At 41.2% G+C, this 25,828-nt stretch overlaps 1 protein-coding gene across 1 annotated transcript in view; it reads left to right on the forward strand.

Annotated features, from left to right (window-relative positions):
- L3MBTL4 (L3MBTL histone methyl-lysine binding protein 4) overlaps nucleotides 1-25,828 on the forward strand; it is a gene marked incomplete at its 5' end in the record, with an annotated part of 276,294 nt that overhangs the window by 126,661 nt on the left and 123,805 nt on the right. The window contains one exon of the mRNA XM_080684810.1: nucleotides 19,993-20,095. Within this exon, the coding sequence (XP_080540936.1) occupies nucleotides 19,993-20,095 (103 nt within the window). The remainder of the gene's footprint in view (nucleotides 1-19,992; nucleotides 20,096-25,828) is intronic.

Consider the following 25,828-nt stretch of genomic DNA (forward strand, 5'->3'; position numbering starts at 1 on the left):
ACATTTTTCTGTGGGGTGGAATTATTATCGTTCTCAGATTCACTGGTCCTTCAGGACTCTAGCACACTTCTGAATGTTTTCCTGTGATAGATGGATGGTTAATTTACCTTCCTCTACTAATACTGACATTGTTATCTTTAATGTTTTTTTCTGAATCACCAAGTAAGTATAACATCCATAGTTTTAGTAACCTTTTAAAAATTCTTTTGCATTTCCATTTTGGAAAATTATTGTTCTATTTTATTTATATATCATGAAACCTGACAGTCTGAAACCCAATACAAGCAAACATGGTGTTTGGTTACACTATTTCTTCTCCTTTTTGAGAAACTCATTGTTATATCACACTGGGTATTTATTGTCCCCAATTTTATTAGGAGACAGAGAATAAGTATGATTAACCTATAATATTAGTTTGAAAGATATGCTTATTATTTGCATTCTCCAACAGTCAAGGGTAATTATTTCATTAAATCTTCTTAGCAACCTATAATATAAATTTCCTGGGTATAGGATGGAAAAGAAAACAGGCTACTAATACAAAAGTTTCCAATTCAAAAAAAGATCATGAAAGCTTAATTATTTGAAATGAGAACATGTGCATATTTGAACAGTTTATTTTTTTCTCTAGATTTAATACTGTTGCATCCCTTGCTCCATTCTTAGTCTCAGCTGATATCTTGCTGCCTATTTTGCTGAGAAAATAAATGCTCTCAGGGAGAAATTGGTCACCTCCAACCCTGATCTCCCAGCACACCCTCCTCTGTACACGTGCCCCTGCCACTGAAACTGGTGAGTCCCTGCTGTCAGCACTCAGTCCTCACTGACCTCCAGCCTATCCCTGTGCGGCCACTCAAGAATCTTTCCCTATAATGACACCCTGTCTCCACGTTATCAAATTTTCCTTCAACTAAAATATCCCCATTATCACTCACACAAAAACAATAATAACAATATATGCTTGACCACAAACCCACTTTTATGCCATCCTTCATATAAAAAACTCACCAAAATAGTTTAAGCTTTCATTCCCTTCTTTCCTCTACCATTCTCCCTTGAACTTCAGTCAGTCCTGTTCCTCTCTGCTCCAGGCACCCAGCCCTACTCACAGCCACTGACTCCCTACCTTCACGTGCTTCTTCTGCGAACGATGCATTTTTCCTGGCTTTCCTCTTACTTGCCCAGCTGCTCCTTTCTGGCCCCTTTCTCATGCTTTCTTGTCTATACATACTGTGTTTCCCAGGGCTCAGTCCTCAGGCTTCTCTCCCCCTGGACACTAACTCACTATGGGACCTCATCTAGTCCCTGGCTTTCAATGCCAGTTATGGATGTCATTGCTACATTGGCACCTCTAGTTCCACCACAATGCAGAGCTTGCCCAAGACCTTTACTGGTTTCCAGTAGAAGCAAATGCTTCTCAAAGAACATGACCCCCTACTTTCTCACCGATTCATTCTCTCTATATACTTTCCAGTGTCCTCACTCTAACCCAGAATACAAGGCAGACCCTTTTGCTCTGGCTCATCTGATCTCTTGCACCCTATTCATTGTCCATGTCGCTCCAGCTACACCTGCCTTCCTGCTATTGTCCCAGAATGTCTCATGCTTCCCTTCATGTAGGATCCTGTTCAAATGTCCAACTACTCTGCCTTAAATAGCATCGCACTCCCACCCCGTCACTTTCTCTTCCTCACCCACTTTATATATATCTTCCTGCCACCATCACTGTCTAACATTACAGTCTGCTTCTCATTTGATTGTTGATTCTGTCTTTGGCAACAGAAGGTAAGCTCCAAGGGGTCAGGCCTTTCTGTTGGGTATGCTGCCTTATCCTAGCACCTGGAATACTGTCTGGCATATAGCAGGCACTTAATATCTCCTTAAATGAATGAATAACCCTCAGTGGCTAATTTATTTAGATAATAATAGTAAATAAAGTATTTTAACTTGTCTGTTATCAGTGACATTTAAATCTGTCCCACTTTTCTGTTACATCCTCTAGTGGATATTATCACCCCATGTTAATGCCATCCTATATAATAAAAGACCAGCCACCATAAGCATAATGATTGGAATGACCAGAGACCAGTACCACCATGGCCCCTTGCAGGGCTGGCCCCACCCCCAACCAAGCGGTTAGGAGCGATCAGACAAGCAGGCAGAGTAGTTAGGTGTGATCAGGTAGGTAGACCAGTGGTTAGGGGTAATAAGATAGTCAGGCAAGTGGTTGGGGTGATCAGGTAGGCAGGCCAGCAGTTAGGAGTGATCAGGTAGGCAGAGGACCCCTCACAGGCTGGCCCCGACCCCCCACCAAGCAGTTAGGGGTGATCAGGTAGGCAGGCAAGTGGTTAGGGGTGATCAGGTAGGCAGGCAAGCAGTTAGGGGCAGGCAATCAGGTAGGCAGATGGCCCCTTGCAGGGCTGGCCCCGCCCCCCAGCAAAGAAAGAGGCCCAAGCCACCTGTCGCAACTCTATGGCAGGTGTGCGGCCAGCGAGCATTCGCCCCGTAGAGGGAGGCCCCGGCCAGCCAAGCTATCGCACCCCACACCTGTCGCCTGCAGAGGGAGGCCACCAGTGGCAGGGGGACAGCGCTGCACAGATGGCAAGCAGTGGCAACGGCGGGGGTGGGGCCAGCTGTCTGCATCTGGGGGAAGGAAAACCCCCATAGGCCCTGATCTCAGGCCAGGCCTAGGGATCCTACCCGAGGGGTCCCAGATTGTGAGAGGGTGCAGGCTGGGCTAAGGGATCCCCCCCCCCCCAAAATGCACAAATTTTCATGCACCGGGCCTCTAGTTTGTCTATAAAACACCTCTTAAATGAGTCAGGTTGAACTGCATGCTTTTTCTGAAGAGAGTGGATAGTGTTGAAATAAGGAGAAGAATGCTGCTGCTGCTTGATCCTTATTTTCTGAAGCTGACCAGCACCAATCTGGAGCTGACATAGTATATCCTAATTTACTTCCGTTAGTGTCAGTATTGTCATTGTGCTCTGGGTCAGCTCTATACCAAATACAATAACAATTCTAAGAGGAAACTACTTCCTACACAGAAGGAGGGAGGTGATCTCAGCTTCCAGCACATTCTGTGGGGGAGGAAGGGGGTAAAATAAGCCTTTCCATTCACATCACACATGGTTGTCGATTTGGGCCACTTTGAAATATAGGACAGTTCAATTTCTCATTTCCTAGAGAGGAGTGCAATCTCTTTTTCTTGATTTGCCCTTGATATCTTACATCATGTTTACATGACAATAGGTCTGATACCCACATGCAATTCTAGTTTTTGTTTCAGAACAATTACTTGATTTCACAAAAGGAGAAACAAAATAAAATTGCTGTTTTACCCTAGGGAGTTTTTAGCTCCAAGTGACACAAAAATTGGCTCACAGTGGTTTAATTAAAAAGAGGGTTATTTTTTGTCTGTGACAGACACTGATGTGGTAGAACCCCTTGGCATGTCTTGAATCCAGCCTCAGTCTTCCTTTATTCTCTGCTTCCTTCAACACTTCTGCTCTTGTCCTTGTGCTTGTCACCTCATGAATGCTTAAATCTGATTTCTGCAATGGTCAAAGTAGGAAGAAATGGGCAAAGAAGATCAGCGTCGTCTTTAGGAAAGAAAAGCATTTATAGACCTCTTCACCTTGCCTTTTCCTGAGATCTTATTGCTCAGGACAGTGTCAGATGACCAAGTCTGGATGAGAGAGGCTGGGAAAGCTAACACTTTTAGTAAGGCACATTGCTGCCCTAAACCAAGTGATGGTTCAGTCAGCAAGAAAGGAGGGAATGGATGTTGGGTGGGCAACTACAGTGTCTGTCCTGGTACTCCTGGGAACGGTGTAGTTCTGTGTGAAGGGGGATCCACAGGGACCTTTTACTACAGTGAGTGTCCTGTTAGTGTGAAGCATTATTCATTACTCAGATCATTTCCAGTTTACAAACATATTTTCCATTTCTTTGTTGTCTTGGCACCTGGAATAGTGTCTGGCATTTATTATGCTAGCATGACAGATATCATTACCTTCAATTATATTAACTCCTGCTTGAGGAAATTTTTTATGGAATAACTGGAATAAATTAGAAGTTATTCAACTGCCTGATACAGCGAGTAGCCCATAATATTTAGATGTAGAGAACCAGATTGATTTTAGCCACGCTAAGCTCTGAAATGAGGATCAAGTAGTTATTATCTCACCAAGTTCTGGTCAGAATATACCAATATAATGCCTACAGATGTTAACTGTTGTTGTCTTCATGATTCTTTATTAATTCTTAAAACATATTTAGTCTATATCTCTTTTGTGCTAGTCACTGCTATAGCAGGGTCTCGGATACAATGGTAAACAAATTAGATAAGGTCAATGTCCTTACTTTAGTGAAGGGAGACAGGTGATAAACAGATAAACTAGGAAAATAATTTCCAATAAGGTGGTAAAAGGAAGGCAAGAACGGGCAATATGTTTAGGGACAATCTCTCAGAAGGAGTGATTCCAAGTGGAGAACATTTTTTCTGGAGACCTAATTCCCTAAATATCCAAGTTACAAATAAGATATTCTTGGTGAAAATGCAGTTATTTTCTGGAGACCTATGATAGAAATTAGTTTTATTATAGGTTCCCTTTATTCTAGAGGAAATAATATGAAGGACTGTAGAATGTACAGGTTTCTTTTCCTGAAGATGGCTCTCTGTCTTATTCACATTAAGCATCATACAGAATTTACCAAGGAAATTGTTCGAGTCTATGCATTTTTATTGCATGTTTTCCTGAACTCTTTTGTTATGTTCCCTTGTTGTAATTCTTAATATATTACTTCTTCTCCCAATAGCTGAGGTCATACTCTCCTTACAGATCTAACAAGGAGAGAATTATGACAGCCATGAGTGCTAAATATTTAAAAGATCCCTATAAATCTTAGTTTAATAAAGTACATTAAAATAGTCCTGAAAAATGCTAAGTAGCATTAATTGAGAATTTCCTGGAATATTGTCCACACAGAGTGACACCTGGGCTGGCTGCTGGAAGGTATATGGGTTAATATTCCAGGCCTTGTGACAGTGGCCTTGGTAGTATATTGTGAGGTGCAGTTAGGAGAACAGTCTCTTATATCCTGTGTCCCTTTATTTCCTCAGAGATCCTTTTATTTGCTGACTAACATAAGAATACTTCTTACTTAAGAGACTTGTTTACAATTTTTAAACTTCAGTTCCCTCGAAGTGTTTAAAAATTGTTGGGGTATTTTTTTAAGCTGTTTCCAAAAGCCACCTTTGAATTGGGTAGGTCATTTCTTTCTATTTTTCCTCTCAAGATATTTTATGAAGTTGTGAGAGCACAAGTGTGTGAGACATACTTTCTTATTTTTTTATAAATTTAATAAAATTTTATTTGAAGTATAAATATTTATTCTAATATCACCACACATTGGGACCCAGCTTCAGTCAGTATTTTTGTGCGACATAATTAAAGTGTAGTGCAAATTTCTGGGTTATTGTTGTGTTTTTGTTTTTGTTTTTTTTGGGGGGTATTTTATCATTAACATATTTTTTTAAAATTTCTTTATTGATTAAGGTATTGCATATGTGTCCTTATTCCCCCATTACCCCCCACCGCCCATTCATGCCCCCACCCCCCTGTTGTCTGTGTCCATTGATTAGGCTTATATGCATGCATATAAGTCCTTTGGTTGATCTTTCCCTCTTACCCCCACCCTTCCCTACCTTCCCTGAGGTTTGACGTTCTGATTGATGTTTCTCTGTCTCTGGATCTATTTTTGTTCATCAGTTTATGTTGTTCATTATATTCCACAAATGAGTGAGATCATGTGATATTTGTCTTTCTCTGCCTGGCTTATTTCACTTAGCATAATGCTCTCCATATCCATCCATGTTGTTGTAAATGGTAAGAACTCCTTCTTTTTTACCACAGCGTAGTATTCCATTGTGTAGATGTACCACAGTTTTTTAATCCACTCATCTGCTGATGGGCACTTAGGCTGTTTCCAAATCTTAGCTATAGTAAATTGTGCTGCTATGAACATAGGGATGCATATATCCTTTCTGATTGGTATTTCTAGTGTCTTGGGATATATTCCTAGAAGTGGCATCACTGGGTCAAATGGGAGTTCCATTTTTAGTATTTTGAGGAAACTCCATACTGTTCTCCACAGTGGCTGCACCAGTCTGCATTCCCACCAGCAGTGCACAAGGGTTCCTTTTTCTCCACATCCTCGCCAGCACTTGACATTTGTTGACTTGTTGATAATAGCCATTCTGACAGGTGTGAGATGGTACCGCATTGTTGTTTTGATTTGCATCTCTCTGATGATTAGTGACTTAGAGCAGGTTTTCATATGTCTCTTGGCCTTCCTTCTGTCTTCTTTCGAAAAGTGTCTATTTAGATCAGTTGCCCATTTTTTGATTGGGTTGTTTATCCTCTTTTTGTTAACCTGCATGAGTTCCCTGTAAGTTGAAGATTAAACCCTTATCGGTGATATCATTGGCAAATATGTTCTCCCATGCAGTGGGCTTTCTTATTGTTTTATTGATGGTTTCCTTTGCTGTGCAAAAGCTTTTTATTTTGATGTAGTCCCATTTGTTTATTTTCTCTTTAGTTTCCATTGCCCTAGGAGCAGTATAGTGAAGAAACTGCTTTGGCAAATGTCAGAGATTTTTCTGCCTATGGATTCCTCTAGTATTTTTATGGTTTCCTGTCTTATGTTTAAGTCCTTTATCCATTTTGAGTTTATTTTTGTGTATGGTGTAAGTTGGTGGTCTAGTTTCATTATTTTGCATGTATCTGTCCAATTTTCCCAACACCATTTATTGAAGAGACTGTCTTGACTCCACTGTATGTTCATGCCTCCTTTGTCAAATATTAATTGAGCATAGTGATTTGGGTCGATTTCTGGGTTCTCTATTCTATTCCATTGATCTATATGTCTATTCTTGTGCCAATACCAGGCAGTTTTGAGAACAGTGGCTTTGTAATACAGCTTGATATCTGGTATTGAGATCCCTCCTACTTTATTCTTATTTCTCAGGATTGCTGTAGCTATTCGGGGTCTTTTTTTTATTCCAGATGAATTTTTGGAAAGTTGTTCTAGGTCTGTGAAATATGCTGTTGGTATTTTAATGGGGATTGCATTGAATCTGTAGATTGCTTTGGGTAGTATGGACATTTTGATGATGTTGATTCTACCAATCCATGAACACGATATGTTCTTCCATCTATTTATGTCTTCCTCTGTCTCTTTTTTCAGTGTCCTGTAGGTTTTCGCATATAGGTCTTTACCTCCTTAGTTAAGTGTATTCCTAGGTATCTTAATTTTTTTGGTGAGATGATAAATTGGATTGCTTTTTTGGTCTCTCTTTCTATAAGTTCACTATTGGTGTAAAGAAATGTCATAGATTTCTTGGCATTAATTTTGTATCCTGCTACATTGACAAATTCATTTATTAAGTCTAATAATTTTTTGATGGAGTCTTTAGGGTTTTCTACGTACAATATCATGTCATCTGCAAATAAGGACAGTTTTACTTCTTCTTTTCCAATTTGGATGCATTTTATTTCTTCTTCTTGTCTGATTGCAATGGCTAGTACTTCCAGTACTATGTCAAACAGGAGTGGTGAGAGTGGGCATCCCTGTCTTGTTCCTGTTCTTAGGGGAAATGGTTTTAGTTTTTGTCCATTGAGTATGATGTTGGCTGTGGGTTTTTCATAAATGGCTTTTATTATGTTGAGGTATGATCCTTCCGTTCCCACCTTGCTGAGTGTTTTGATCAAGAACGTGTGTTGGATTTTGTCAAATGCTTTTTCTGCATCAATTGATATGATTATGTGATTTTTATCTCTCAGTTTGTTTATGTGATGTATCACGTTTATTGATTTGCAGATATTGTACCATCCTTGCTTCCCTGGGATAAATCCTACTTGGTCATGGTGTATGTTCTTTCTGATGTATTGCTGGATCCGATTTGCTAGAATTTTGTTGAGGATTTTTGCATCTATGTTCGTGAGGGATACTGGCCTATAATTCTCTTTCATTGTGTTGTCTTTATCTGGTTTTGGTATTAGGGTGATGCTGGCTTCATAGGATGAGCTTGGAAGTGTTCCTTCCTCTTGAATTTTTTGGAATAATCTGAGGAGGATAGGTTTTAGTTCTTCCTTGAATGTTTGGTATAACTCCCCTGTGAAGCCATCTGGCCCCGGACTTTTGTTTGCTGGGAGCTTTTTGATGACTGCTTCAATTTCTTCCATAGTTATCGGCCTATTGAAATTATTAGTCTTCCCGATTGAGTTTTGAAAGGTTGTATTTTTCAAAGAATATGTCCATTTCCTCCAGGTTGTTTAGTTTGTTGGAGTAGAGTTGTTCATAGTATTTTTTAACAATCCTTTGTATTTCTGTGGGGTCTGTTGTTATTTCGCCTCTCTCATTTCTGATTTTGTATATTTGAGTCCTCTCTCTTTGCTTCTTGGTGAGCCTGGCTAGAGGTTCATCAATCTTGTTTATTCTTTCAAAGAACCAGCTCTTGGTTTCATTGATCTTTTGTATTGTTTTTTTGGTCTCTATGTCATTCATTTCTGCTCTGATCTTTAATATTTCCTTCCTTCTGCTCACTGTGGGCTTTTCTTATTGCTCTCTTTCTAATTCTTTGAGTTGTTGAGTTAGATGATTTATTACCATTTTTTCTTGTTTTTTGAGGTAGGCCTGTAGAGCTATAAACTTCCCTCTCAGGACTGCTTTCATTGTGTCCCATAGGATTTGCATTGTTGTGTTTTTATTGTCATTAGTCTCCAGTTTTTTTTTTTAATTTCGCCTTTGATCTCATTGATAACCCAATCATTGTTTAATAGCATGCTATTCAGCTTCCAAGTGTTTGAATTTTTTGTAATGTTTTTATTGTAATTTATTTCTAATATTATGCCATTGTGGTCTGAGAAGATGCTTGATATTATTTCAATCTTTTTGAATTTGGGGAGACTTTGTTTGTGACCCAATATGTGGTCTATTTTTTTAAATGTCCCATGTGCACTTGAGAAGAACATATATTCCGTGGCTTTGGGGGAAATGCTCTGAAGATGTCAATTAGGTCCATCTGATCTAGTGAGTCATTTAGAATTGCTGTTTCTTTGCTTATTTTTTGTCTAGAAGATTTATCCAGTGATGTCAGTGGTCCCCTACTATGATTGTAGTGTTGTCAATCCCCCCCTTGATATCTTCCAGGAGTTTTTTTTATGTATTTGGGTGCTCCTGCATTGGGTGCATATATGTTTATCAGGGTTATATCCTCTTGTTGTATTGATCCCTTTAGTATTATGAAGTGGCTTTCTTTATCTCTTGTTATGGCTTTTACTTTGAGGTCTATTTTGTCAGAAATAAGTACTGCTACCCCAGCTTTTTTTTCATTTTCATTTGCCTGAAAGATGTTTTTCCATCCCTTCACTTTCAGTCTATATGAGTCCCTTTTTCTGAGGTGGGTCTCTTGTAGACAGCATATATATGGGTCATGTTTTTTTATCCATTCGGCCACTCAATGTCTTTTGATTGGAGTATTTAGTCCGTTTACATTTAAAGTTATTATTGAAAGGTACTTATTTGTAGCCATTTTTATTTTTTGTGTCTGTGTTCCTGCTTACCTTTTTATTTCTTCTTTTTACACCAATCCCTTTAGCATTTCTTGCCTTGCTGGTTTGGTTGTGATAAACTCCCTTAGCATTTTTTTGTCTGTGAAGCTCCTTATTTCCCCTTCAATTTTGAATGATAACCTTGCTGGATAGAGTATTCTTGGATTCAGTCCCTTGGTTTGCATCACTTTGTAAATTTCCTTCCATTCTTTTCTGGCCTGATGTGTTTCTGTTGAGAAATCATTTGATAATCTAATGAGAGCTCCATTGTATGTAACTTTCTGTCTCTCTCTTGCAGCCTTTAAGATTCTCTCTTTGTCCTGAATATTTGCCATCGTAATTATGATGTGCCTTGGTGTGGGTCTTTTCGGGTTCATCCTGTTTGGGGCTCTCTGTGCTTCTGTGACTTTTTTCTTTGCCACATCAGGGAAGTTTTCTGACATTATTTCTTCAAATAGTTCTTCTAACCCTTGTTCCTCTTCCTGTTGTTCTGGCACCCCTATTACCCTGTTTCCCCGAAAATAAGACAGTGTCTTATATTAATTTTTGCCCCCAAAGACACTCTAGGTCTTATTTTCAGGGGATGTCTTATTTTTCCATGAAGAAGAATATGGTACACATTTATTGTTAAATGAAAATAAAGGAAATTTATTACCTGTATATGGTATGGTACTACAGTAGTTGTCAACACAAACCAGACAAACTGTGAATCCTACAGTATCAAGAATTTACTCATTTATTCAATGACAATCATGTCATCATCTTCTGGAACATCATCATAACAATCCAATTCCTGAATTTCCTGGTGAATTTCTTGTGACTCCATTTCTTTCAGAATCAGTGGACCAAATCTCTCATGTTTAGCAATAGCACTGTCTTTAAATGAGTATTTCTTGTCAAGGTAGCCTGCTCGCAGTGCATTTGCAATGCAACTGTCAGTGATTTTCTCCCATGAATTCTTCACCCAAGTCACAACTTCTTGCAGTTTAGGTTTCATAAAGTTTCCACGCTGATTTCTCTCCATTCTATTTTCAATGCAGTCATTAATTTCCATGCACAAATTGTCTTTGAATGGCTTGTTTATTGCAATATCAAGAGTCTGGAGATAGGCCATCATTCCTGCGGGAATCATTATCTGATCTATTTTTCTTTATGTCTTCATGTCTTTAGCGCGGTGAGTGCTGGCTATATCCAAGACTAGCAGACCTCTTTGGCTCCCTCGCATAACAAGCGGCAGCATTAAATCGACCCACTTCCTTATAAGTGCTTGTGTGGCCCAGGCTTTTTCAGTTTCAGGAATAAAAATGCCCAAAACACATTCAATCTTTTCCTTCTTGCCCTTAGAAATGATTAAAGGTGGGATTTTAGTGCCATCCAGACGAATTGCCAAAATACAGGAAACACGTGCACTTTGGTAAGCAGTGGAGGGAATGTATGCCAAGGAGGCACCCCGCTGTTCAATTGTTGTTTGAGATGATTGGCCCATGAACACTGCAGTTTCATCCATAGCAATCATGTTGGAAAGATGGTATTTAGAGAAGTCAGCATCATCAATAAAGGACTTGAATGCAAGTGCTCGCTTAATAACTTGAGTATCTTCCAACCTAAACAATGTTGTAGATTTTCTTAAAGACAGTTCACTTTGCTGAAGGAAATTATCCAGCCAGTGTTGTGATGCTTTGAAGTCTTCGGGGGCTATGTCAAACTGTGGTGCCATTGCAAGGGCAAATTCTTGAATCTGAGCCCTATTCACAACCAAAGCCTTTGCTCCCCTGTCAACAACCCATTCACAGATCAGGTCTTCCAGCTCGGAAAATAATGGTTGCCAACCTGATCCACACTTGCGCTTTTTAGCATTTCCCTTGTCCACTTGTTCAATGAGGTTACCATACTCTGCTCGCCATTTTCGGACCAATCGGATACTCAACATCTTCTCTTTGCAGAAAGCAGTAAGATTTTAGCCCCAACAGTCTTCCACAATTCCTTTCTTGTACTTCACAGAGCAGCTTTTTCTTTTTGCGCTCATTTCTAGGGGTAAAAAATAAGGAATTGGGGTATCAAGGTGGGGGGAGGGGGATCACTCAAAATGACACAGGGGAGATCAGAGGGGGGAATCAAAATGGCACAGGAGAATCAGAGGGGTGATTACCATTTTAGTAACCCCTTTTGATCCTCCTGTGTCATTTTGATTGTTCCCTCTGACCCTCCTGTGTCATTTTGATTGTCCCCTCTGACCCTTCTGTGTCATTTTGATTGTCCCCTCTGATCCTCCTGTGTCATTTTAAGTGATCCCCCTCCCTCACCCCTGTGCCACTGAACACCTTCACCAGACATCCCCCCTACCCCTTTATCAGACATTTACCCCCTGGGGCCTGCCTGGAGACCGTCACTGGGCTTGCTAGGGCCTGGATCTGGGCTGGAGCAGGGTCTGCCACTGACTGAGAACCTTCAGTCATCATGAAGGCGGCTGCGAGCATCAGGCAGTGTCACCAGAGACAGACCAGCATTCACCATCTTCGCCGCGTCCCGTCCGCTCTAATCCTCCTGTTCTTCTACACGCATCTGCAAAAGTCTCCTCCTCTCTCCCGCTCCACGCTCACTGCTCACTCCGACCTCCACTCCGCCTCCACACAGCCATGACGTCAGGACTTCACGTAACGTCACTGGTTGCTAGACACCAGTCGGGGCGGCCCTAGCGACCAGTTTACGGTAAATTAATTTTCATTCTGAGACAGAGCCTGGGGGCCTTATTTTCAGGGGATGCCTTATATTTCACTCAGAAGGAAACCTATAAGTAGGTCTTTTTTTCGGGAAAACACGGTATTTGTATGTTGCTTTGTTTCATGTTGTCCCATTGCTCCCTTAGGCTCTCCTCCTGTCTTTTAATTTTTTTCCCAAGTTGCAATTCAGTTTGGCTGTGTTTTGCTTCCCTGTCTTCTAGTTCGCTAATTCGGTCTTCCGCTTCTCCTAGTCTACTGTTGAAACTTTCCATGGTATTTTTTATTGCAGCTATATCACTCTTCATTTCTTCTTGATTCTTACATAAGTTGTTGATTTTTTTCATCCATTTCTTCTTGTTTCTTACATAAGGTGTTGATTTTTTCTTCCATCCGGTTTATGAACTCTGTGACCTTTATTCTGAATTCTTTTTCTGACATATTGCATGCCTCTGTTTTACTTAGCTGCTTTCTTGCAATTCCTCATTTTCTTTCCTTTGCAGGTATCTTTGTCTATCCATTTTTGATCTCACCAACTGATCTAGATGTCGAGCTCTGCAGGGGCTGCTCCTGGGGTGGCAGTGGCTTCTCTGGCTGCAGTTGCTTCTCGGGCGGTTATGGTAGCAGTTGCTTCTCAGTTGGCAGCGGCTCCTCTGGTGGGTGCTGTTTGCAGCAGTGGTGCCTCCTCTGGCTGGTGGGGGAGGCTGCTCGTATAGCTGCTATTCCTTGGACGGGGGTGGGCTGATTATGAGGTTGCTGTTCCTCGGATGGGGATGGGTTGCTCGGGTCCGCTGTTCCTTGGAGGGGTGCCAGCTGCTCACGTGGCTGCTGCTCCTCGGACAGGGGCTGGTTGCTCATGTGGCTGCTGTTCTTTAGATGGGGGCTGGCTGCGTGCTGCTGCTGTTCCTCAGATGGGACGGGCTACTCATGATGCCACCACTCCTTGGACAGGGTCAGGTTGCTTGCAGGGCTGCTGCTCCTTGTACAGGTGCAGGTTGCTCATGCAGCTGCTTCTCCTCGGACGTGGGGCGGCCTGCTCATGCGGCTGCTGCTCCTCATGTGGGAGTGAGCTGCTCGTGCTGTTGATGATCCTCGGACATGGACGGGCCGCTCACCCGGCTCCTTCACGTTGGACAGGTGCAGGCTATGTGCGGGTGCTGCTCCTTGGACCAGTGCGGACTGCACTGGGCTGCTGTTCTTTGGAAGTGGGTGGTCTGCTTATGTGGCTGCTGCTTCTCAGATGGGGGGAGGCTGCTCGTGTGGCTGCTGTTCCTCAGAAAGGGATGGGCTGCTCACACAGCTGCTGCTCCTCGGGTGGGGGCAGGTGGTTCATGCGGCTGCTGCTCCTCAGAAAGGGACAGTCTACTCACACAGCTGCTGCTCCTCGGAAGGGGGCGGGCTGCTTGCACAGTTGCTGCTCTTCGGACAGGTGCAGGGTGTGGGCTGCGCACAGCTGCTGCTCCTCAGAGGGGGGCCGGCTATGTGGGGCTGCTGCTCCTCAGTAGTGGGTGGGCTGCTCAAGTGGTTGCTGCTCCTCAGATGGGGCTAGCTGCTCGCGTGGTTGCTGCTCCTTAGACGGGGGAACTGGCTGCTCACAGAGCTGCTGCTCCTTGGACAGGGGCAGGCCACCTGAACCTGCTGCTCTTAGGCCTGTGGCGGGTTGCTCACAGGGCTGCTGCTCCTTGGACATGAGTGGGCTGCTCACATGTCTGCTGTTCACATGGTTACAGTGCCCTGGGCTAAAGCGTTGGGCCGGTCATAGGGGAGCCTGCTTCCGAACTCACAGGAGCCTGCGCCCAGGGTGGCTGGAGCCTCGTTGACTGTGGGATCACAGCCTAGGTAGTATGTCCCTGGCAGGGGTGGCTGTAGAGTCTCAGGTGTTATCTGAGGGCACTCTGGGTGGAGTTGAGGCTGGGAACCCAGTTACAGCAGCTCTCCCCTTCAATAAGGCTAGGGCTCTAAGGACAAGCTGGCCTCCCGGTTCTGTTTGCAATGGTAGCAGAAGCTGCATAGTTAGGCAAGCCTGATTAGCCTGCCCCTGAAGGTCCTGTGGGATCTAACTGTGCCTCTCTCTCTTTCTCTCTCTCTCTCTCTCACACACACACACACACACACACACACACACACAGACACCACCTGACCACATGCTCCTCTTTTACTCACTCACTCATACTCTTTCCCTCACTGCCACATTCTTCCTGCCTCTATAGTTGGATCTGGGGTGTTATTGACCCGTTCGTGGATGGAGTTTCCTCTCCAGGTGTCTGGTTATGTGGCTTGCTCTCAAGCCCCTTGGCCAGACAAGATAAAACTCACCTCAACAAGACACAACACAGAGGGAACTAAGCACAAATGTACTCATGACACCAATAACCCCAATATAAGTGACCACCTGAGAAAAGAGAGATAGGGCAGAGAAAAGAGTCAAATGCTATCGAAGAGAGAGAAAAAGATAAGGGACAAAAGACAAAGGAGTAAAAAGGAGAATTTGAATATATATATGTAAGACACCAGAGAACCAATAGATAAACCAAAAAAAAAAAAAAAAAATACAAACACCACACACCCAGCAAAAAGGATTAGGGCAGAATCTGTAGAGGCTGAGCTTATATAGTGAAAATAAGATTAAGAATTGGATGAATATAGGGAGGATCTCAATGTAGTATTGAGGAAGTAGAAAGGGAATAAGTGGATGAGAAGAAAGAGAATGAGAAGAAAAAATAATAAATTTACAAAAAAAATTAATTTCAAAAATGGTTTAAAAATTAAAAATAGCAAACAAAAATAGTGATGGAAAAATAATGCGAGAATAAATAGAAAATAAAACAACAAACAAAAACAGGAAAACAAAGAAGAAGAAAAAGAAAAAAGGGATAATAAAAAAATAAATAAATAAAAGTGAAAAAAGTGGAGTGTCATTCCTTTGGCTGGCTTATGATTCCAGTCATCTGTACTGTACTGTTTCTCGGTTTCCAGTTGCTGGGGCTAAAGATTTCTCTTTAGGCCAGTTCCTATGACCTCAGAGAGTATTCAGATTTCTTTATATTATTCAGGCTGGATCTGGGTGTGGCTATATTGGTTGCCTGGAGACTGGAGGGAGGGGCTATCTCTCAGGAGAAAATGGCGATTGGGGCTTAGATATGACTCAGCACCATACTCACTACCACCTCTCCTGGACAGCCCCTATTCTCCCCAGATTCCACAAGTCCACACCTTCTCCCACACCTCAGCCACGGGTAAGTGTCTGTATCCGAAAGGTCCTATGAACTAGATTCAATGGAGAAAGGCACAGGCCCCAGCATGAGGAGGGACTGCGTACCTGCAAGCTCCTCTCTTGCCAGCACTGCGCGGTCTGGCCAGCCCTTCAGGGCTGCCTCTGAGCTCAGATCCAAAATCCAGACTCCAAGGTCCAAAATCCCCTACCTCCTGCAGTCCTGTGGTCCCTTTTTTTCACAGTCAGACACTTTGCCTGTCCTCAGGGACAGGGCTTGGCACCCTGTCGTTTCTCCCTGACCCTCTGGGCACAGAGGTCTGGCAGACTCTCTTGCCTAGATCCTTGATTTCACCTTTATCCAGGGGACTTCTTCCCTTCCCAGCTGCAAACTGTCTCACCAGCTGCATCTCCTTTGGCAATTCGGGCTGAATTCCACTCGTTTCAGACGCTCACTCTATTTGCTCTGGGACAAGGCTCAGGACACGTCCGTCTATTCTGCCGCCATTTTGTCTCTCCAGGGTTATTGTTTTTTAATCCTCACCCTAGAGCAGGGGTGGGCAAACTTTTTGACTTGAGGGCCACAATGGTTTCTTAAACTGGACCGGAGGGCCAGAACAAAAGCATGGATGGAGTGTTTGTGTGAACTAATATAAATTCAAAGTAAAGGAGCGGAGGGGAGAGCAAGAGAACCCTCCGTTCTTTCGGCTCCACGGGCCAGATAGAACAGCCGAATGGGCCGGATCCGGCCCGCGGGCCGTAGTTTGCCCACGGCTGCCCTAGAGTATGTTTTTATTGATTGATTGATTGATTGAGAGAGAAATAGAGAGAGAGAGAAAGAAACATCAGTGTGAAAGAGAAACATTGATTGATTGCCTCCCATGAGTTGGGACCGAGGATCAAACCCTCAACCTCAGTGTGTGCCCTGACCAGGAATTGAACCTGCAACTTTCTGGTGTACAGGACGACACTCCAACCAACTGAGCTCTTCAGCCAGGGCCAAATTTCTGTTTTTTTGTGTAAGACTCTTTTCTTACCCAAGAGCATCTTGAGGGGAGGGCTGTGGGATACTCATCTGTTTATTGAATAAGCGTTTATTGAGCACCAACCTTGTGTCCACCAACTCTGTGTCAGACTAGGTACTGGTCACATAAGAATGAAATATACATAGGCATGCAGCTCATAGTCTAGTAAAGAGATAAACATTAAACAAATAAACATTCAATTTGTATATCAGTAAATGTTGTATGAAATGAGAACCTAACATACTCTAGGTAAGGCAGCCTGAGGACGTGAAATGTAACTGTGATCTGAAATATAAATGGGAGTTATCTAGGCTTAGAAATAGGAAGGTCATCCCAATATGCACATGCCCTCCATTGTGGAAGAACCTGGTAGGTTAAGAAGCAGGAAGAGACCAGTTTGGATGCTGAATATTGAATACAGAGGAAAATCAAATGAGATATAGTTGAAGAGGTATATGGGAATCAGATCAGGTAGACCAGGATGTAGATTTTGGATGTAATTCAAACATCAATAAGAAACTATTGCTTAGATTAGACTTATGTTTTGAAAATGCACTCTGGTTGCAAGTAGGAGAATAGGTTGGAATGAGTCAAGAATGGCTGCAGAAATCCTTCAAGGAGATGATGATGACTTGGATTAGGTCAGTCATGGCAGTGATGAAGAAAAATTGGCATGCTAAATAAATATTTAAGAGATTGAGAATCGATTGGAAGTTGAGGCAGAGTGAAATGAGAGAGAGGAGATGTCAAGAATTATTCCAGGTTTCTGGAATGGAGTGTGATGTGATTTACTGGAATGAGCAGCTCTAGCAGAAAAGAAGGTTAGGGGACAAGATGATGACTTCAGTTTTGAACATGTTGAGTTTTAAATGCCTTTGAGAGATCCCAGTAGAGAGGTATTGGAGTTGGATGTGTGGAGTTAGAAGTACTGGCCTGGAACATAAAGAATGTTGGGGCTATAGTCTATGAGCTTCTGTAGCATACAGTTGATAAATGAAGTGTTGAAATGGATAGCCCAAGAACAAAATGTGAGGCTCTGTGACATTTTAAGGTTAACTAGAGGAGGAATAGCTGGCAAAGGGAAATTGTCAGAGTATGATGTCACCAAAGCCAGTGGACAGTAACAATTCAAGAAGGAGACAGTGATTAATAGTACCAAGACATCGAGTGTGATGTATACTCTGCAGTGTATGTTGGACTTAATGCGTAAAGGTCATTACTCACCTCAGAAGATAGGCTGATGTGATTTGAGAAGCAAGATGCGAAGAAATAAAGATAACTTCTCTGAGAAGTTTGTCTATGAAGGGGGAAAGAGTGAACAGCAGTAAAGAGAAATATGGGTTCCAAGTAGAGTGTTAAGCTTTTATTTTCTGTTTTTGTCTTCATTTCTTTTTGTAATTGGAGAAACTGGAGTAGGTTTAAATGTTGGTAGAAAGGATTCAAATGTCCAGGAGTGATTAGAATATCCAATCACCTAAAAGATCCTGGAGAATGAGGTAGCTATGCTTCAAACATAAATGGTGATTGAAGAGGAAATTCTCCCTGCATTGTGAGGGGAAGGAAGGAGGAAATGATGGTGTTTAGGGGAGCGATCTCCTGGTGTCTCGGTGAAGTAGCAGGCAAACTCAGCTACTGAGAGCTGAAGGGTGGAGGTTGGTGGAAGGTTTGGAGAGTTTAGAGGAGTCCATGTGGTATTGAAGAGAGGAAGTAGTTTTGGTAACAGTCTGCACTGTTGTGTAATTTTTCCCAGGAGAACTTAGTTACACAAAACACAGAGCAGCAGGATAGTAAATTTGGTCCATGGTTGGCTTCTCCTACCCCCCAGGCACTTGTGATAAGGTCAGAGAGGGAAGGGAATTTAAGTTATTTGCCATAGAGGTTGATAGAATCTAAGACGAGGGAAGGGAGTTATGATAAGTGGGGACTGATGACTGATGGTGGGGAAAGAAGGGAAATTAGTGGCCTGGAAATTCCAGAGGTGTTGAAAACATCATCAGGAGTTGGGTGGGATACCCGAGCAAGCAATCTGGAAGGATAGGATTTTGTAGTTAGATGGACTGTTTGCTTAATGACTTTAGATGCAGTGTCATTTTAGTGCTGACAAGATCCAGAGGGTTTTCCTTGTGTTTGGCCCAGATGGATCCAGGGAAGAAGCCACTGGAGATGAGTTGGTTAATGATCTGTGAGGGCAGCATATGGGACGCTATGACTGTGCATATTGAGATGCTTCGGGTATTGCTGGAGCTGGGACAGAACAGAACCCAGTGACTGAGGGCTGCAGTCTTCTCTGAGTGGCATGGCTGACAGGCAGACAGGTGTGAGCAATGAGAGGGCCAGTGATGAGGGAGCCCCACAGAGTCAGCCTCAGAAGAACTGAAGTATTGAAGAATATGAAAGAAATGTGGTCCAGGAGAGATGCTGGGAGGAGAGGAAGGCACTGGCTTCCCTGCCAATCTGAGACACATGGGGCTGAGAAAGTGAACATTTTCTCCAGAAGAAAGCTCAGAATGTACTCTCTCCAGGCAGCAGCCAGACAGAGTTAGAGTGAGAATAGAGAAACCATGAAATGAGGACAGGAAATGGGGAGCTTGCACAGGAAGTGGAAGTACGAGAACTGGGGAGAGAGAAGGAGAATGTGGGACTGTCAGGGAAGTGAGACCCAGATATCTGACAGTAGGGGGTAGAGCATTCTAGGAGCTGATATATCTGTTGGGGAGAGGGATAATGAAGGAGAGCAGACTGAGGGAAGTCTCAGAACAGAGCAAGGGGGTTAAATCCTGATAATCTTTAGAGATGGATTGCTTCTTGTGCTTGACAGACTTCATCTCTGAAGTGGTTATATAAAGCATAGTGTGGTGGGTAGTGTGGTGTGTGGTGTGGGCAGTGTGCATAGTGTGGTGTGTGTAGTACGGGTCAGGCAGTTCTTTCTTCAGATAGCTGTGATAACTGATTGAGGAAGCACGTGGTAGGGCCCCGTTTCGTTCGCTGTCTTTGGCATGCACAATTGCTCACCCTGTTTCTGTCTAGCATTTGGGGGTGCGTTGCTGTGGTCAGTGGGAGTAGTATAATGGGAAACCACAAACCAGACTTCACCCCCTCACATTCTCACCTCATGGCTGTATTGCTTTTGCCAGTACTATTCTCTGAAAGAGATAAGTGAATGTTCTCACAACTGTTTTTTTTTAAATAATTTCTTCAATGTTTATTTATTTTGCTCTGCGTCTGATATTAGCTGCTATTAGTGTTATCTGTTACAGAAATGATATTTTTCTGCTCAGTCATTTTATAAAACATCACAAGTACCCAATACATGGTTTTTGTGATAACTTATTTTGAATTTGTAAAGTCTCAATGAATATCATTTACATATTTTAGTCTTTCCAGTTCTTCTTTGCTAAGGGTGTTTCTTTTACTTCCTGAAGGAGCAAAGGATGTGAAAATCCTGCCAGGCCAAGCTGTCTGTCCTACTCCAGGCTGCCGAGGAATAGGCCATATCCGGGGCCCACGGTATTCAGGACATCACAGGTAAAATATTTTCTTCTTTAATTTTTTTCAGAGATGAATTAAAACATTATGCAGGCTATCGGCTATCGGTAGCATCATCAATGACTCTCACGAAGCCAGATATCTCCCCATCATACTGCCTTCTCTGTGCCTAAAGCCCTTCTTTGACATTTCTTACTGTCTGCTCACCTCTGCCTTCCCAGAGCCTCCTGGACTCCCGAGGCCTTGCCCAGACCCACATCATTTCCCAGTGCCTCTGCTTTCTAACCGATTCCTTAAGCACACCCTCCATAGGATATACTTACCATCTAGGTCCCACCCCAGTCCTGCATTTTCTTCAAACAGCTGCTGCATCTTGCTTTCTTTAGAGAAATTCCAGAACCTCTTGTCTTTTCTCCTCTTGTTCTCACCTTGTCCCTATTTCTTTTTCTCTATTTTTTTTATTCATTTGGAGATGAGATAATTCTTTGCTAGAATAGAAAGTAATAAATGTGGAGTTATGTTGCAGAATATACCCGTGCTTTAAATATGTGATAACAGTCCAGAAAAGATGGTTCTTATAATGAAAAATACATACAAATAAAGTATATAAGCTATTACTGCCTATTTTGTCCCTGTCAATTGGTAAAATGATGGATAGATGAATTATTTATATTGGTGATCCAGTTACAAAACATATAAATTAAAACTGAACAGAACTGACATCTAATTTTCCAGCAAACAGATATCTTGCCTAACAACTTTTTTACAGAAAATATAGAGAAGTATAAAGAGAAAAGAACAAATCATATAATATGTGAAGCAAGAAAACATGTTTGAATAACAGATATACAACAGATAGATGTCCTTGTTTGATGAGGTGGTTGCAGTTCTAAAAACCTGTGTTTGAAACAGTTCTAAATAAATCAAAACAAGTGTTCATGTAAGAAATAATGGTAAACACTTCCAAAGAGCATACGTGAATGTTATATATGTAAATGTAATATTAGCACTTAAAAAGGAGAATATAACATAGTATTCATAACAAATAAACTGAAGAGCTACAGACACCTGGGTTACTTGTTTAGATTGTAGGAGTCATGGATGAGAGTGAGATAGACCTGGTGGAGATGCTGTAGTGTTTTATGAGGGAAGGAGGAGAGAGAGTAAAGGATATGTAGAGGATGGGAAAGAGGGAAGTGATCACATCATTGGAGGGTGGTCTATATTAGGTGAGGACCCTGTAGGACTTGATTGAACCACTTTCCAGACCACTAGGAGTTATGTGGCTACAAATAACATTCCTCAGGCTTTTATTGTGTGTGTGTGTGTGTGTGTGTGTGTGTGTCTGTGTGTGTCTTTGTTTTGTTTTGAAATCTAGAACTGCAAAGTCCAATATGGTAGTCACTAGTCACATGTGTCTGTTTAAATTAAACAATAATTAAAACTAAATAAAATTAAAACTTAGTTCCTCACTTAGCACATTTCACGTGCTCAATAACCACATATGGCTAGTGGCTGCCATACTGGACAGCAGACAAAGTTCCCTAAGGGAGTTTACCACGTTCTGCCTTCTCATGGTAGATTTTTGAGTGCATGTTTTTCCAGATGAAACAACTGGCCATCTTAGTGCCTCTTCACAACTTGAATCATTATCCTCAAAGTTAGCCAGACCATCACATTGCAGTTGGCCTGTCCATTAGCACTCTCTGGAGTTTACTCTCCCATAGCTCTGGGGTTGGAATAACAAATACCACCCTGGACAGCTCCTAAAGATTGCCAAAGTAGCTTACTCAAGGCCTCTTCTTCCACTTCATCACAGCTGACTTGCCTCCCACACTGTTCTCATGTGTAGCTCATTCTCCTTTCCCTACTTGGATTCTGAAAACATTGTGAACAAAGTCACAATGGATGTTTCCACTTCATTCCTGCAGCTTCCCTGAACTTTTCTCATCTAGTATGGGGCCTGACTATTCCTACTTGTAATATCTAATTATGAATAATATTGAGAACATCTGACATTATTTTTTTGACCAAGTGGCTTTTAATGGTTGACCTCATAACTTCTGAAGAAACTAGAATGTAAAAAGAAACAAGAGTTTAAACAAAGGCATTCTATGACACTTAGAAAAGGATGAAATACTGAACAAATGTGATGGTGAAAAGAATGGGACATTTTAAGGGAACTAGAAGGCACAATCTGCTATGCTTGACTCACAACTTATCCATTTTCCAGTTTCAAAACTGTGTTATTTTATCTGCTATCATTTCTTCTTTCATGCCTTGTCTTTATGCATTTATGCACTTCCATTTGTTTATTCATTTTTTAGCAGTAAGACAAAGGATCTATTATCAAGGAGAAAGGATGAGTTCACATTTCCAATCTGCTATGTTTTCTCTAACTTATTTTTAAAACTTTGTTTACCCCCAAATAATAATTCAGCTAAGAGCATATTACTTTATTTCTAATTCTCTGTAGTCCTTCTACCTCAGCATAATAGCACCTTGTTGGAGGAAAGCCCCAAGAGTCTAGATTTAGGATCAATTCCAAAGAACTGACACATAGCCTTATTCAAATTCATAAGAGCTTTATTAGGAGCTTACATTTATGAACAAAGCAGCTGCACTCCCAGTGGTAGCAGCCTGGAATAAATCCACCCCCTCCCAGGACAGAGTATCTTTTTTATAGAGGGTTAATAGTAAAAACATATGGTGGGTAGTAGCTTAGACCACCGGAAAGAACAATGCATTTCTAAGTTAACAGATAACATCAGGCAGTTATCCACACTGTATACATTCATTAATCTCCTTCCTGGGGCATGACCTTTATCTTTGGACTGCATTCTGGTTTTCTGGGTAGTCAGCCAAGCCTGAGGCCACAGAGAGTTAAAATCGCAAAAGGTTAAATATGGAGTCCAACATTTCCCAGATGCCTTTGCTACTAGAGCCATATTGCATCTCTAAGTGAGTTCCCCTAAACACCTTCTTCTTGATATACATAGAAAAATAAAAATTTTACATAATGACTATTTTGTTTAGTTTGGCTCTGTAAATTTTATGAATTTATAATGACAGATTGAATACTATGTACAAAGGATTCGCAAAGGCAGGGTTTTCATTTTATATTCATGGTACTTCTTAATTTATTGTCACTTTCAGTTAAAACTTTTAGCATGCCAAGAGAGTTCCTTAATGACATGTGTTCACATTTATCTGATTCCTTTGTCACTTGGCCTGTCATTTTCTTTGACATTATGTTACCACATAGTGAAATTGAACTGGGTGGAAATTTAAAAATAAACTTGCAGATGTATTTTTACTTTAGTAAGTAAAAACGAAAAAGAGTATATGACTTTAGATAATACATTTAATTCTCTAAATGACATGATTTATTACCCAATTTAGTAAAAGCTTTGATGAAGTAACAGAGAAGATCAGCCATGGATCTTTAAATCACTTCTACCTATTACTATAAAATTCTTCAAGGTTAATGTATATGTCTGATTTACTGAACTGGGAAATAATTATGTGAGGATTCTCTGTTTCCCCCCCCCCCCCAACTTTAAAGAAGATTGCATATGGAATGTTTAGTTTTATAGCAACTGAAGTGTTCATTTTCAAAGATACTCTGTTCTTTGACACATGCTAAGGGTTTTCCTAAGTACAAAATTTCAAATTACAAGAATTGCCAAGACTGTATATGCTGTACCTTATTATGATGGAAGCATGTATGGCTTTGGTTTACTTTGATGTGAGAACAGTGTATAGCAATTAACTGAAGGTGATATCATATAATTTTAAATCACCTTATAAAGCAAAATCAAAGTAAAATATAAATGAAGAAAACTTATTCTTATAAAAAATACAAATATTGACATGTACATTATTTTAAAATTGATACTATTGTATTGTAAGATTAGTCCACGATCAATAACATTTTGGGTAATATTTGAAGTATTCAAAAATAAATAAAAACCACTTGTACTCCAACTACAAAATAATATGCTTTAAATCTGTTTCATTTTTCAGGCTTTATATATATATATATTTTTTCCATGAGTATAATCCTATATAATAAAAGCCTAATATGCCAAGTCGTACGTTCATCTGTTCAGCCAATCAAAGCGTAATATGCTAATAATATGCTAAAGCTGCTCAACCACTTGCTATGACATGCACAGACCACCAGGAGGGCAGATGCTCTGACTGGTAGGCTAGCTTGCTGCTGGGGTCCAGCCAATCAGGACTGAGTGAGACAGGCCGGACATGCCCTGGAGCCCTCCCATGGTCCCTCCCTGGATGGCCAACTTCCCACACCCCTGGCCCCAATTGTGCATCAGCGGGGTTACCTCGGCCTGGCCTGTACCCTCTCACAATCCAGGACCCCTCAGGGGATGTTGGAGAGCCGGTTTTGGCCTGATCCCACAGGCCAGGCCAACGGACCCCGTGCATGAACTTGTGCACTGGGCCTCTAGTCAGACAATAAAATATCAATTAGTTCCTTGTGTTGTAATTGTTTTAGATATATTAATGAGGTAATATTTGGTTGATAAGTTTCATGACCATTGTGTTTGTATGTTATGGATTCTATATAAGTTAGAAGTGACTTTTTGTATTTCAAATGTAAGGTCCATAGTTGCAAAACTGTTGCTAGTAGAAGGAACTGGGTTGGAATAACTCCTTTCTTGAAAATACCTCAAGAATAAATATTAACAATCCTTCCATTATCTGCTAGACACTGAAAAAAATTTAACTTGCTGTGATTTCCTGGCATTACTCAAATTGTTGAAAAATTTGTGCTAGCTAATCTTAAAACCAGGGAAACTCAGTAATGTGAATTAAAATGGATATTTTTCCCAAAAGGTAACATTCCTAAGCCTGAGAAGTTTGTCACTCTCTATAGTTTTTTTCTTATTTATAATCTAAGCTTAGGTACATCATTATTATGGAGATTCTGTTTTTAAAATTTTTAAATAAACATTATTAAAAAGTGATGTCTAGCACAAGAACTGACATATAAATCAATGGAATAGAATAGAGAACCCAGAAATTGACCCAAACCACTATGCTCATTTAATATTTGACAAAGGAAGCAAGAACATACAATGGAGTCAAGACAGTCTCTTCAATAAATGGTGTTGGGAAAATTGGACAGATACATGCAAAAAAATGAAACTAGACCACCAACTTAAACCATACACAAAAATAAACTCAAAATGGATAAAGGACTTAAACATAAGACGGGAAACCATAAAAATATTAGAGGAATCCACAGGCAGCAAAATCTCAGACATATGCCGAAGCAATTTCTTCACTGATACTGCTCCTAGGGCAATGGAAACTAAAGAGAAAATAAACAAATGAGACTACATCAAAATAAAAAGCTTTTGCACAACAAAAGAACCATCAACAAAACAACAAGAAAGCCCACTGTATGGGAGAACATATTTGCCAATGTTATCACCGATAAGGGTTTAATCTCCAACATTTACAGGGAACTCATACAACTTAACAAAAGGAAGATAAACAATCCAATCAAAATATGGGCAACAGACCTAAATAGATACTTTTCAAAAGAAGATGTAAGGAAGGCCAAGAGACATATGAAAACCTGCTCAAAGTCACTAATCATCAGAGAGATGCAAATCAAATGACAATGAGGTACCATCTCACACCTGTCAGAATTGCTATCATCATAAATCAACAAATGACAAGTGCTGGTGAGGATGCGGAGGAAAAGGAACCCTTGTGCACTGCTGGTGGGAATGCAGACTG

Source organism: Plecotus auritus, assembly GCF_963455305.1.
Source record: "Plecotus auritus genome assembly, chromosome: 8".
Classification (NCBI taxonomy): Eukaryota; Metazoa; Chordata; class Mammalia; order Chiroptera; family Vespertilionidae; genus Plecotus; species Plecotus auritus.